This window comes from Synchiropus splendidus, chromosome 4 (assembly GCF_027744825.2).
Source record: "Synchiropus splendidus isolate RoL2022-P1 chromosome 4, RoL_Sspl_1.0, whole genome shotgun sequence".
Lineage (NCBI taxonomy): Eukaryota > Metazoa > Chordata > Actinopteri > Syngnathiformes > Callionymidae > Synchiropus > Synchiropus splendidus.
In genome coordinates this window covers 11,021,080-11,036,350 of record NC_071337.1, presented here as the reverse complement: position 1 = coordinate 11,036,350, position 15,271 = coordinate 11,021,080, and the positions used below count along the sequence as shown (strand labels likewise).

The following is a 15,271-nucleotide window of genomic DNA, read 5'->3' as shown; positions in this document are numbered from 1 at the left end:
TTGGAGACAAAATGACTAGAAAACAATAATAAAGTAGCAAAGCAAAACGTGTTTTATTCGTGTGAAAATATGTTTAGAGATCAAAACATATTCTTTTTTATGTTGATCTGAGCAATAATTTCACTTCAACTTCTTATATATATATATGTAAATTTAAATCTCTCGTGTCATGTTTCATCTCCAAAAACAATCCAGGCACCTCGAGGTCTTTCAGTTCTGTCAGAGTCGAGGTGACTAATGTTTTACAACTTGGCCCCAGATAAACCGAGTTACTGAACACTAGTGGAACGCGCCGAGTAACGGCTGATGGATAACTTCCGGCTTTATTTGAACGTCACACCTTGAGAACCTTGCGCCTCACGTGAGTCCTGCCTCCGGTAAAACTGCAACTATTTGGTCGCTTTGGGCGTCACAGACAAAACCCGAGCCGCAGCAGAGGCCGCGCGCCCCCGGCTCCTGACGCCTCTCTCTTTGTTTATCTATGGAAATCCGAGACAGGTAACGTGATGACGTAGCGCTCCCCTCCCCCACACCGCGGTCAGGTGAGGCAGGTGACGCCCCGCCGTTCAACTTGTGTGTTTTTCATTTTTAGAAGGTGGAAGTGATGCAATCCTCCTGTGCACCTGTGAGACACACACACACACACGCGTGCGCGCGCGCATTAACCTGCTCTCGCACACACGCCGCTGCTGGTTCTGGGTGGAGCGGTGACGTCGTGTCCTGCGGAACACAAGTGGGTCCTTGACGTCGCGCGCACTTCGCTTGCAGATGCGGGTCGCGGAGGAGGAGAGAGGCGGCGGCGAGAGGAGGCTCTAGACTCCGCCGAGAGGGAGCGGCGGGGACCCCCGGGGCGGCACTTCCAGGAGAGCGCCAAGCATGGAGGACTCGGAGCCCGCGGAGGACGGCTTGCTCGCGGGTCTGCGCTGGAACCGGAGCGCGCGGGACCAGGCGCAGCTCAAGCACAAGATTCGGGATCTGCCGGGGCTGCTGAAGCACGGGCTGCACCTGCGGAAGAAGAGCGTGAGTGTCTCGAACGTCACGCTCGCGCGGCGGGTGGAACCCGGGTTTTGTGTTTCTGTCACGACTCAGGTGTTTTATTTTGTTACAACCGTGAGTGTCGCAGAGGGCGTGTGCGTGTGTGCGCGCGCGCGTGCTGCACATCCAGAACCAGCGCCGAAGCTGGAGGAAGCTCGGTAGTCAAGGCAACACATAACTGAACATACGCTTCAGTTCCTCACACGCAGATGATTTGCTCGTTCCGTCTTCACAAGTTTTGCTTGACAATATGTTGGATGGACGTAAATAAAGGAGAGTGTTTCGTCTGAATGAACGATGCAAGGTTGATGTACTGGTGCTGGGTGTTGTTGTTTTCTATTGATGTGTCAATGTCAGAGTGTTTCCATCTTTGCGGTATTGTCGCTCCAGGTTGGGTCCCTGCGTTCCAAATAAGTACATCTAACATATAAATACATCAATATAAATGACTAATAAAAGTGAGGTGGTCGGGTAGAACAGCTAAATGTGAAAGAAATGGGACTGAAATATCATTTGGATTTGATAAAGTATTTGGTAAATAGGCGATAATTCAATAGCTGTACTGAATGCTGAAAGAAAATATTCAAAATGAAAGTACAATTTTATCCGAGTAAAATAAGTTTGAGCATGTTCTGCAGTGTTGCTGAAAAAAAGGCTGTATTGTTGGAGTAAAGAAATGTGTTTGAATTAAAATTCTCGACTATTTGAAAGAAATGCTGCAGTTGCTTCAGCTGCTGCCTCCAGATAAATCTGATTAAAAATTTAAGAAAGTTCCCTCAGGATCCTTGCATGGATCTATTTGACTGTGTACATCAACATAGCTTTGGTTTTACGCTTCATTTCGGAGCGTGTAATAATCAACAGCATGCTTCATGTACAGTGCAACTGCTGTGATGTCATGGTGCTGTTCTAAATTTACACGCTCCAGCCAAAGACAGGTGAGTCATGCAGAGGTGTTGATGTAAGGCAAATGAAAAAAAAACTCAACATACTTAGGTGATATTTTGGAGAAGCTGTCGTGATCTAAAATCCGACCATTTCGTCTCAGTGCGTTGAGGAAGAGAATCATCTCCTACACTTAACACTATTGCATCAAAGAGTTTCTGTTTCCATCTGCATACTTGTCACTATAAAAGAGATATTTCTTTCATCGACTGCATGCTTGTCTGCTCTGACTTTTGTATTGCTAAGAGATGTCATTCCTCTTCAGTGGCAGCCTCCAGCAGCGGCACCTCAGAGATTCTTTGCAACAGTAATCGCTGTTGTGACTTGTTCCTGTATCAAGTTATGAGTTCTTTATTGGCGACAATATGACAGCGGCGTACTGTTTTGCTTAGAGGAACTCTTAACCTACTTCCCAGCGCCCACAGTGCTCAGCTGCAGTGCTAATGACAGATGTCGGTTGGAAGATTGCCTGCCTTCAATCTCGTTTTTAATGCCCAGATTAATAGATTCTGAGGTGTATAATGCTGTCATGTGCATGTTGGTGAAGTGCTGGCTGCATCCTTGTCGTGCATTGTCTGTGCTGCAGGAGATGGTCTTCTGCATGTAAAAAACATTCCTTCTTTAAATAAAAAAATATATTTATATGAGGAAAATCATGTAAAAAACAAAAGGTATGAGTAAGTATATGACACTTTTGAGTTCACACATCATATTCACCTATAAAATGTTAATATGAGTTTTTAAATGATAAATGAAAGGCAATGGTTTAACGGTTTATTCTATTAACAATGTTATGTGACCGAATTATGACAGTTACCAACTATTATTTCCAGAGAAACAAGTTCTTCTGTCTGTAAATCTGCCTGATTAGCATTTAAAAAGAGCAAATATTGGCCAGACTCCTTTCAGGATCAGTTTCCATCTCGACTTCTCTCTCACTGCTCTTATTGTATGGAGGCATTGTGGGGATTCTGCTGGCTATCATGGATATGCTTTTACAACATTTAATCATTTAAGACAAAAGCACTTTTAATTCAACTGGCCATTTTTTTTTTTTTTTTTGAAACTGCAGTGAATGTTAGATTCGAGAGAGTTATGTGATCGCATGGTTGAAGAAGTGATGATGTATTTCTGTGCTCGGCTTTTCTCATTTAAATTAATTAACCTGACGGCTTTGTTCTGAAGAGGACTTGAAGAAAGACAAAATGCGTTTTGCTCTTCATAACCTCTGGATGTGAGCGCTAATGTGCCCTAAATGTGCCATTCAAACAGATTACAGATGATAAAACGCTCTCATACTCGCTGCTCTCGTGGCGCTCATTCGTTTTTGTGGAGGGAAGTTAATGATACCCTCTTTTTTAATATATGACTGTGATATATATATATATATATATATATATATATATATATATATATATATATATATATATATATATATATATATATATATATATATATATATATATATATATATATGAGAGATGAAAGTGCAGCATTAGGGGCTTTTGAGACTGGAGCCCACTCACTTATAAAACTCCTGTGGGCATTAAGCTGAATGTTTTCTATCCTGGAATTCGGGGTAAATATCTCACTTCTGGAATACTAATTATGAGCTTTCATAACGTATGAAAAAGCCCCCACCAAAGAAGAAACTTTTATGTTGTCTACTTCGAGAGCATGAGTCTATTTCTGTATGACATTTGTGAGTTTGTCTGCACTTGTGTGGGCACTCCTGTTTCCTCCCACAGTAGACCAGTAGACGACTTCAGGTGTTGGCGTCTTAAGTTTTGTGTCTTGCATGAGGCAATCCATTACTTTTTGAACAGTGCCTTATGACAGATTAAGGAGAATTTGTGAGATTTATTTGATAGTCACCAGACAAAGAAGTTTATTTTTTAAATCACGCAATCACAAATTTGTGGTCTCTTTGTGTGCTGATGGGTGAAGTCTAATTTCTTTGTGTTCTGATCATCAGAGACTGTGTTCTGTTTTATCTTTGGGTTAAATATGTTGGGGGTTAAAAGGTGTTTTGTTGATATTTCTAATAGCATCAACATCTGTTAATGTTCTTGTGAAAAGAAGCTTTTTCCCCAGGAGAACAAAGAGTAGTTTTTGTCAACCTGGCAACCCTGCTGCAGGAAACAAGGGGAACAAAAACATAAAAAAAGATCGATTCATTTTTTAAATGACATTGTTCCAAGTCATTTTATTTTAGGAGTGGGAATGAGAGAACTGAGAGCTCCGATGTTAGTGGCTTCATCCCAGCTCACGAAAAAGGCACAGAAGATGTGTTGAGATCAACATCTGTTATTGTTGTTGGGATTTTTACATTTATTTGGGAGAAGTTGAGACAGTTTTTGTTGTGCTTTTCATTAGTCTCCTGAATTGGAGTGTCAGTAATGCCACTGAGGAGGTTTTGTGTAGGTCTGCCTTTCTGACTAAATAACTTCGAAACAAAATACAGACTTCAATGAGATTTTGAGAAATTATTCATCGTATGACATGGATCCAATGATGAAATTCTGAAGTTCTGAATTACCATCTGGATCTTCTGATGGATTTGCTGTAGCAGCTGCTCAAACATCTCTACTGTGTGTGTTGTGCAAGCGGGTTCTAGTCTGCTGTTGCCCCCTGCGTAGGGCAACAGTATTGAGAAAATGAGTCAGAACACAGGGTGTTGGGGAGCGTTTCTAGTTTGAGTGTTGTCAGCAGTTCACTCTCTTGGATAACTTCTTGGAACTGGAAGGTCCTACTCAGTAGCTGGCTCGTGGTCAAGCTGCTTGCTGAATAGGTGCTAGACTTCCACAGTTACAGCGTTGAAATGGAAGTGGACTTGTGTGTACGTGTGAAGCGGAGCTGTGCCAGCGATGCTGATGAGATATCTCATTCCTGACTCCTCGTATGACGAATCTGACGAGGCGTTGACTGCAGCTTAGCATGTGTACGTGTTTGAAAGGAGGGTCTTGCCAAGCATGCCGTGCTGCCGAGCTCAGCACTCTAATCTGAAAGTAATCCATTTCTTTCAAATAATGACCTCCCTCTCTCTGTGTGTGTATACACACTTTGAAGTCATCTCACTGATAAGCGTGTCAGCATGTGCTCGGTCTCTCTTTCATAGCCCTCTCCTCTCTGTTCTCCCCTTGTCGTCTCTGCCTTCTGTGATGGAGGACATCACAAGGTGCGACGAGCAGCAACATGGCCAGCAGACATTTCCCCGTCGTGTGATCGAGCATGAATGAATCAAACACCTCGGGTGGCTTTGCCGCTGAGATGATTGCGTTGAAAGAAAAGCCTCGCGAGAGAGAGAGTAGTGTTCAGCAGACAGGGAGACAAAGAGATGAGGAGATAAGATGGGGCGACAAAGACAAAAGAGGGAAGATAGGGAGCCACAGAGTATTTGTTTTGTCTGAATGTTTGTTGGCTGTCGTGCACTAATTCACCCCTGTTCGTGCACCTTGTGTCGCTAACAAAGATTTGAACCTTTTTAATGGGGGGCAGCAGAGTTGTCACCCGAACAGAATGAAACTAAGACACATAAATCTATACATACATCCACTCTAGTCTGCCTTGTATTGGACTTTCTTGGAGGATAGATTTAAGCCATTGCTACACCCTCATAAAGCCAAGACACAAACACGTTTAATTTCCCCCTCTTTTATTAAACTGCTTTTCTTCTGCGCTGTTATCTCTCTGTACACTTTTGGGTTGATCATTTAGAATCCCTGTTTGTTGGAAAACCAAAGCGTTGAAACTGCTGTCTCGCTGCAGGAGGCCGTTTCTTCTCAGGTCAAGAACCATATTCACAGCCTACTTCAAGTCAATGTCTCATTATGTCGCACATTGCACAATAAAACACATTTAAAAGTTTGTAATAAAACTCCCAATACTTGACAAACAAGTTATTAATAACAGGAAGACAAAACTCAGCCATATTTCCAGCAACAGTTGCAGTTTAGTCATCATGCAAAAATGTTTAAATCATCTTTAAAGGGCAATTGTTCTGACAAGTTATCATTGAAAGCAGACAAACTAGGGATAGGTTGTACTGGTAAAGCAGTTATTTTAACAGTCCAATATTTGTATGTTTCAAATGACACCGTCCCGAAACCAAATTTTGTTCAGATGGAATAATGTTGGCACCACTTAATAATTTTTGTCCATTATTTAGTAGTGCATCTAAAGCAAATTCTCAAAGGCACGTGTCCTATTTAGAATTATAGAGACTGAACTGTGGTGTTTTGTTTTTTGTCAGACTGGCTTCTTTCAGTTGAGCTGTTCCGATTATGAATATTAGTGTTTGTGAAGATTAATTTAGTGACAACAGCTGCCATTGTGTCAGAGCCTCACAGTTTAAGCTTCCTTTTCTATGCACAAGCTTGATGTGTGGACGAGTGACTTTCAGTGTCCAATATACTAGAAACACAATGCAGTGTTTCTTGATGTAATGTCACGAGACACATCTCTTTCTACTACTGCTCTTCTTCTATTGTGCTCATCTCATTCCTAACAAATGTGAGTTTTGACTCGTTTTTCTTTACTCTGACATTTTTTAGACCAAATTAACCATTAATGTATTGATAATGTATAAAAAAATATGCAAGTACACACATTTTTATTTCTCATCGGTATTTTGTCAATGTAGTATACATGTCTTTTAAAGTGCTTTATGTATTTTAAATGAAAAAAAAACAAAACAAAACAAAATGCAATCATAGTCTCAGTGAACAAAACTTGAACTTAATAAAACTGCTCTGGTGCTCGTGGTTCAGGTGGGCGTGTGATGTGTTGCAGTTATTGTTGTCACCAAATGACAACAAATTTGAGAAACTGGCTAGTCCACGTGATTGTGCTCACCTTGCACATTAGAAGTTTGAAGCCAAAATACTCCTGTGGCATTTGGATTTGCAATCGTGTCTTTTTTGTCCCTTTATTTCCGCAAAAATACAGTATGTTATGTTGCTTCACATGGTCTAGCTAGCTTTAAACTGAGCTTGTGCTCGATGCAGGGGTCATGGTTGGAGACAATATCAGGCTCAATGGCTAGTGGTGGAGCGTGATTTAGTTTCTATAGAATGCAATGTGATGGTGTGTTGCCATGTTTACTGGAAATTTCTGATTCTTTATGTTGGCAGCACAATCAAGTTATAGTTCATTGCCAAGTAAGGAATTCATTGTAACGCATTTGCAGTGTTGTTTTAATGTCATGTTAAATGTGGTGATAATAAAATGATTACAGAAAGAAAATTATTTATTGTATAACCATTGCGAGTAAAAAAGCCATGGGGGTGAATATGGGGACAAATGCTATTTTAGAGCCGTCGCCTCCTCCTGCGTTCACGATGATATTGCTGACAAAACCTGAAATTCAGCATGTGTCAGAGCGAATCAGAATTTGTGTCAAAGCTGGATGGCAAATGGCCCAATAGCTTTCAAAGCACTACTGGATGCTATTTATTTTGTTGTTAAAGTGATGGAGAAGAAGTGAGTTAATTTGTTTTCAGATAAATTATGCCAAACTAAAAGTGTTCTGAGGATATTGATACTCCCAGCACCTGTGTGATGTCAGTCAGATCTGGGGCAGAAAGATCTATTGATACCAAGAAGTGTTTCCAACGCTACTGTTCAGAATCGCTTAATCTTGCTAATATTCTATCCTTGTTTGCTCAATCTGGAAATTTGATACCTATTGTCTCTCAAAGGTCTTTAACTTGACCGGTTCGGTCACCACCCTGCCATGACAATGAATCCACATTGACTCCTTTGTCTCAATTGTAACTGAGGTGGAGTTCGTGAGTCGACCTGCAGGTACCATATGATCAAATTAAGAGAATGTGAATTTGCAAAATCCATTCTAGTGTGGAGAAACGACAATAGAAATGCATACAGATACTTGGATTCATGGCGAGGAATCCTAGCTGTGTAGTTGATCTCAGTGCGATCACAACCTTCTGACACTCCATTTTCCTGCGTCTGACAGAAACTTCATCTTACTTTAAGCTGTTGTCTTCTCCAGGATCATGAATAAAGGAAGCTCACCACCTCCATTCTCTCTGTTCGTCTGTCACGCACAGATTTATGGCTTAAATTCATGGGCTGTTATGAGTCGTTCAACTTTCCTCCCTCCTTCCTTGGTGCTCGTCCTGATTTATGCTTCCGCTCCGACATTCATCATCCGCAGACACTTAGCGCTGTTCGTTTGTTTTCTAATTGGACAGCGCTTTAATGTTTCTGCTCGTCATCTTCGCCTGCTTCATTAGCATCAGCTGTTGAGAGTGTTGGAGGGAATCAAAGTGTGTTTCGCTCGTACGCTGGTTGCACTGCTGTTGCACAAGAATTGCTGCTGTCAGCCTTTAATGAAGACTGGCCATGCGACCAGAATCCAAATACATGCCACCAGTGCCTTCTATCTGGGACGCCCTCTGTTTTGGCGCTGTATTTTTAATGTTATGGAATTAACACTTGGGATATCTTCATCGTGATATCTGTATTTTGATAATAATCATTAAAAAAAGTTATGGTGCAGTAAGAATATGAGAAGTAATGAAAATTCATGACAGGGTGTCTTGAAAATCCAGGATGTTAAAGCCAGACCTGACCTCGGTATCATATCAATCAATTTCAAGACTAGTATCGGTAACAACAAGCCCTGTCGGCGCCGTAATAATCCCCAAAGATTAGGAGATTGTTCTGTGAATTAATGGTTGCTGCACAGAGAGCAGACTCATCATGTTAGCTGCCATGATTGATTTAGATTCGGATTATCATTGTTTTGTAATCGCAAAACAGATTACAATCTGGTAAATATCAGTGCTTTGTTCGCGGGCTGGTTGACTCATGTTTTCGGAATTGAAGAACAGGTCTTTCTCATCCCAGACTCTTGTATGTTCAGTGTATTGACTGTGTGTGCGTTGTCGTTGACAGGCTGTGTGTGTTGTGTTTCAACAGCAATCACCTGACACTATACCTGGGCCCAGCTCCGGACCGACGGTACACAAGGTGAGCTGCCGCACATACATGATCTCATCCCGTTTTTGTTTTGCTGTGATGGAGCACTGAAGTTTGTTTAGCCCAATACAGGTGATGTCAGACTCCCAAGCTAGTTTCATCAATACTGGACTTGGGATAGGTTGCTTTAGTTGCTGTCACTCAAAATAGATGAAATATGAGCTATTGTTTTCAGTGACACTACGTTGAATAAAATATAAATTTTAGAAGAAGCAAAAGACTGTTTAGTTATTACTTGTTGGTAAAATTGCTCAGAAAAGCCATTGTTTTCTTTTATTATAATTCAATATTTGCAGTGTGTAATGACATTTTTTTGCCTTCTCTCTTTTGTTTTTGTTGTGCTATGCGTGTCACAGGAAAAAAAAATAAAAATAACCCAAACTAAGCAGATGTAAACAGCCTAATTGAAATTGCGTCTTACTGAGAAAAGCATCAATAGCAGGATTAGCGTGCGGCGTGTACACAAAGTCGATGCTTAATTCCTCCGGGGAAAGAAATTGAGCCGTCATTGCTCAATGACAAACCCACAACAGAAGCGCGTTGTGGCCCAAAAAAATAGCTACATTAAAAGTAAACACAATGTGTGTGTCTCTCACGATTTGTGTTTATCAGTCTTGCTCTCAGAGTTTTCCGTGTGCTGGCCGAGCTGTGAGGAACGCTTTCCTGTCTCATGGGCCGTATCCAGCGAAAGACAAGATTCACCTGGCCAGAATCATACGGTAGGCTTGCTCTCTTGATGTGCGTGTGTGTGAGAGAGTGCATGTCGGCGCTTGTGTGCCTGCACAACTGAATCAATGAGTCCTCTGAGGCGGACACAGTGACTCACCCGCCGCTCTTTGTGATTGGCCGGTCGACCCATGTATGCGGAATGTGACGTGTAAATTTGAGAGTAGAAGACAAGCTTGTAAAGTGTTCAGTATGGTGGCATGCAATAATCATGGGAACATCTGGACCAAGTTATAAATAGAGACGTGTTTCTTCTTTTGCACACGAACATACGTCGATGGACACCGAAGGGTCTTCGACGGCTCGGGCTTATCCGAAGGAGGGCAATCAATGCGCGGGAAATGTCGACGTTGTCTTTTTATGTGGTCATTTTTGCTTTTAAAATCTAATTTCAGAATGAGTCTGTGCGGTGTGTACAAAGAAAACTGCTTATGAGTGCTGTCAGAATAGAGAAAAATAAAAAAAAGTATGGAGCAAAATTCTCATTTAGATGAGACTAAAATAGTGCCGCTGCTTTATTTGATGTTCTGAAGTGATTCTCAAGATTGCTGCATTCAAAGGAGCGCTGTAATCTCTGTTTAAGAGCTTTTTTATATATAAAAGTATATCGCTATTCTTTCATCTTAGTTTTACCCCCCACTTTGACATAATTTCTCCATGGTGTCCTGGAGCCACCTCACATGGAGGAGCAAATGTTCTATACTCCTGAGCTGCGCCTGGCGACTGAGCTTCTGCCCCCATCTCTGAAGATGGGTCAATGCACCCTCAGAGAAAACTCATTTGAGCTGGTTCTATCTATGATGTTGATCTTCTGCTCACTTCTGTGGACTTAGTGCAGAAGAGTTTGTTCATCACTGGAGCACCTCCGTCCTTCTTTGTTTCAGCTTTGGTATACAGATTCAACTTATATTGAGTCATCCTGGTGGGTGATTCATCCCGATTAATTAAAAACAAATTTTTCATCGTCATAAAAAATGATTTTATGGCTGGAATAGAGATGAAGAGAGTTTAAGTAAGGATAAGACAAATTATTTCTATTATTTCTATTCTTCCTTTTTTCCTCGAACTTGCCCCTTCACCTCATGACTTACTGCAACAGACTGTCATCGTTCAATGCAGCTGTAAATAAACATTCGTTTTATGTATTTGTGTAAAGCATTACGGTCAGATTTTGCTTTGTTTTTTTTTCGATGGACCACCCCTTTTTATATTTATTTTTTTCTTGAAAAATGCAACTGTGAAAACAAATAAATATATATAAAAAACAATTTGTTTCATCATGCATTACATTTCACAAACATAGTCACAATCAGAATCAGATTTATTGCCATGGTCAGTGGGGATGCCACCAACTAGGACAGTGCTTTGGAAAACATGCAGTCAAAAACAAAATAATAGTAATCATAAAATAAAATAAAATAAAATAAAATAAAAGGCAGTCTGCAACCGATCACCTTGAGCTTAACACTTGGATTTAACCACTGGTGACTAAAAGGGTTGAAAATTTCATGCCTTCCATAAATCATTTAGAATTCATTATATTGATCTCAGTCAATAATTTATTAATGTCTAGTTAGTTAAGTGCACAGTCTGTGTGCTCCAATATTCCTCCAAGGAAATGAGCATGACTCGGGGGCGCTGCGCCTTGAGGACAAAGCATATCTTGAGAGGTTGTCCGAGGCTGGAACTTATTCAGTGCTCCAGACATTTAAAGACAATTAATGAAAAGTCAATAATCATCGATTAAGAGTGAAGACGGTCTTTGTGCCGGGAAGCGGAGTCTGCATCTTTGAAATGCGCTGCCATGTTTGTGTGTGTACCAACGCCTGCGTGTGTGTGTGTGTGTCTTCCTCCAGGCGCAGCTATGTGGGTGTGGAGCTGGTGCAGTGGCTGTGCGAGCAGTGTGTCTATGTACGATGTCGAACCACCGCTGTGCGCGTCTGGCAGGTGCTGCTGGAGCTTGGAGTCCTGCTGTCTGGTAAATGGCCCGTCTCACGCCCGCACGCGTGTGCACGTGCACACACACATACAGACGCACACCCACACTCATGCAATTACACTCGACATACCCAGAGGTTTAACTATATGAGGCAGAGATCCAGAGAAGCATCGTTTCATCTTCTGAGGAGAAACTGAGGGGAGATGAGTTTATTTTTACCCTAACTCAGCCACTCTTACTCTCCCAGCGCTGAAATTTTTCTTTACCATTTATTCAAATTTGGTCTTTTAGGGCCCTTCCTCATTCTTATTCTTACAATGTCCTCATTTTTTAACAGTACAAATACCACTTTTTTGGATGTTCCATTTTAGAGGGAATGAAGTTTTGGCAGTCAACACCATAAAGTCATGATTGAAGATTATAAATCATTGTGATGAAGAGTCTGAATTTCAAAATCGGAAGCTGTGATGAGTCAGAAGTCATTTACGAAGCATGGGTAATACTAATAAAATGTATCTGGTTAATAAAGGACCTCAAAATAACAAGTATAAAAAGCAAAATCACTGTATAAACCACAAGAAAATGCTACTGGGATAAGCAAAAACAAACGTTACCAAATTTAGTTTAAAACAGTTTTTACAATGATTTTCTCTATTGATACTTGTGGAAATGTCTGTTTTAGCACCTCATGAATCTTGAAATTCCTACACTGTCTTTTTCTGAAAATCTGAATAAAATATTTTAGGTTTTGTTCATGTTTAACTGGCAACTGATGATTGATTTTGCTGCTGCCATGCTGGGCATTTTGTTCTCACTCATGTGGGTGTAATGTTACTACACGGTGGTGTGTGCAGTGTCACCTTAGGTGGCTATTAAGTCAAAGTTAAAAACAAATGAAGAACTTTGCTGTGATGTGTTCGTTCAGGGACGCGTGTGAAGATGCTGCTAGTGTTAATCTTCAGCACATCTAGATTAATAGATACACTGGACACTTTTTCAGCTGGATTTTTAGCAATTGCTCTTCTCATTTACATGAAGAGACACAAGTGTATCTGTAAAAAGGAGCAATGACAGAAAACTATGGAGGACTTTGATTCATGCGTCCAATAATTTGGGGAACTGGTTCTCACTGTGACTGTGACCCTCCATCTAATAGATCCTTGGAGACTGGGAAACACTGTCTCTTCCCCAAAACATAATCATACTTTATAAGATGCTCAAATAACCTCTTGGGTCTTCGCAACTTGTGACACACACTTTTTTTAGCCCACTCTACAAACCAAAGTCAATCAGGCGACGTTCGACAGACATGAAGCCAAATCATGTTAATCATTATTAGAGATATTCATCTTCCTGTCATGTGATCTCCTCCTCTGTCTCCAGTGGACCAGCGAGTCGTCTTCTCCGACTCCAACTCTTACTATCAGTTCAGCTTCGAGGAGTGCGACTCGTCCTCCTGCGAGTTTCGCTCCAACGAGTCCGAGTGGCCAGAGGCTGTGCGACTCCTGCTCCAGCTCGCGCCCTACGTTCAATTCCGCTCGGGAGGCGGAGCCTCCAGCCCGTAAGTGACCTTGAAATTTCTCTCACATGACAGAAGGCCAGTGGATAGTGTCTGATCACCGGTTTGTCCTTTGTTATTGAAGGACTGCGGAGCTGCTGAAACGTTTTTTGATCAACACTCTTCTATATATAGTTTAACTCACATCGGTCTGGCAAATGTCTTACTTGTCATAAACATGAGGTTTTTGGCCTGTTTTGTTAAATAAATAACCAGTCAAGTAAGAAAGCTAATCCTGTAATTATGTAACAGTAATGCATCATCTATTAAATTTTCATTTGACAAATGTCACCTAAAGTACAAGGTCTCCCTTAAGTCACCGGTTAACAACTTAACCGGTGTTAAGTTGTCAACCATTTTCTGTGGCACAGGAGAGTTTTGAATTTCAGTAAGTTCCAAATGTAACATCATTTCTGGACTATTGAGCTCACTGGTATATCAGCGACACAGACTACGTTTAAGAAGGAAAATAGATCTTGTTCATACATAGGCTGCAGCGGTCTATAAGTTGCAGGTGCTGTCTGCGGCATAGAAAGGTCAGTGGTGCACCCGACTTAAAAACGCATGAGGATCACTTCTAAAGTAGTGTGGAAAATGACTGACTCATGAATGTTCTGAACTTGAATCATGAACTCCTCACATCTTTTATTTACACTAAAGTGCTCAAAATGTGCATGTCCGAAGTTCCGACACCACAGCCGGGCTCAGCTGCTGCTTCTTGTCTCCGGTCCTCCGAGAGATTGGCTCTGTGGACAGAGCTGTGGACACGCGGGTATAAACAGCATATTTTCAGGATTTTTAAGGAAAAAAAATAAAACAGTGATTTGATCGGTTTGATGTGCCGAGGCTGTAAAAATCCATATATTAGCTGCATTGTTGTAAAAGCTCCTGGGTTCAGACCACGAGAAGGAAGTAGTTGCTTATAGTCTGGAAATTACGGTAATAGAAACTTAAGGATTTGGAGGGATTTCATGACCCACAGAGACAACAGTGTTCATGCGTTGTCGTTCAATGAGCTCCTACCAAAAAAAATAGTGTCACTGATTATTCAATTATTATTGTATTAGAGGGGCATGTGGCGCACCATCTATCCACAGGCTAGTTTGCTGTGTCAGTAGCATGGGATTTGTAGGAGACTGTTAAAAGTTTGATGATGACTCGGTAGAGAAGTGGCAGCTAATCCTCGCTGACCTGGAGAGCGGACCGGATCCTCCGAGGAAATGTCCGAACCGAAGCGGCATTGTTCCATGCTAGACTCCGCATTGAGGTCATTTGTCTGGCGGGTATCTACAGTGTGAAGTGACAAGCGCTCGCGCGCGGCCACCGTCCTCCCGACACACGCAGACTTGACTGCCTTGCTGCTCCCGAGTGCACGATTCCTGCTGAAACTGCGACTGAACTCAATCTGTCACTCAGAGAAATGGAGAGGGAGATTGGTGCTGCTGATGATGGAAGAAGGGGAACCAACCCGGCCGTGTCAGCGTTTGTGCCTCCACTTAAAAACGCACATTTAAAGATACTTGAGAGGAAGCAGGGGAGCGAGAGGAACTAAAAGTTACACGTTCTTGTAAGGCTGTACGGAACAATTTTATTTTTAAGTTGATGCCTTCATCAAGTTTTGCGACCATTTGAAGAAGTGAAAAAGGTATTTTTGAGTCAAAACCCAGAAAGAGCGTGTGTGTTTCATCATATTCCATTGTATTTTAAATATGGCACTTCTTGTATTGCAACCCTGGCAGGAGCATTCGTGCAGGATCAATAAAGATCTTCTCTATTATCCTGATGGGCCCTGTTTATGTGGTCGGGCCAGTGCGGTGATGGAGCAGCTAATCTGCTCCGAGCTCATGACTGCTGCTGCAAAACAAACTCAGCTTTGGGATTTGAGCTGTACTGTGCTGACTCGTGTGCTGGCGTTGTTTCCCCTAAACATCTCAGTTTGTCCACTACTTTACTGCGACTCCCTCGTCAGATCTCTCCGCCCCACCAACCTCTTCATGTCCATCATTCTTTGTCTGGGTTTCTTTGGTGTAAAGAATAGCTGCAGCCACAGACGTCAACACCTG

General features: G+C 41.7%; 1 protein-coding gene across 1 annotated transcript in view; it reads left to right on the top strand.

The window, feature by feature from the left end:
- Positions 1 to 620: 620 nt before the first annotated feature.
- The window catches only part of rapgef5a (Rap guanine nucleotide exchange factor (GEF) 5a), a 52,354-nt gene continuing 37,703 nt past the window's right edge, over positions 621 to 15,271 (top strand). The window contains exons 1-5 of the mRNA XM_053861601.1: positions 621 to 1,020; positions 8,926 to 8,976; positions 9,598 to 9,704; positions 11,568 to 11,689; positions 13,034 to 13,211. Coding sequence (XP_053717576.1) covers positions 877 to 1,020; positions 8,926 to 8,976; positions 9,598 to 9,704; positions 11,568 to 11,689; positions 13,034 to 13,211 — 602 coding nt within the window. The 5' untranslated portion in view covers positions 621 to 876. The remainder of the gene's footprint in view (positions 1,021 to 8,925; positions 8,977 to 9,597; positions 9,705 to 11,567; positions 11,690 to 13,033; positions 13,212 to 15,271) is intronic.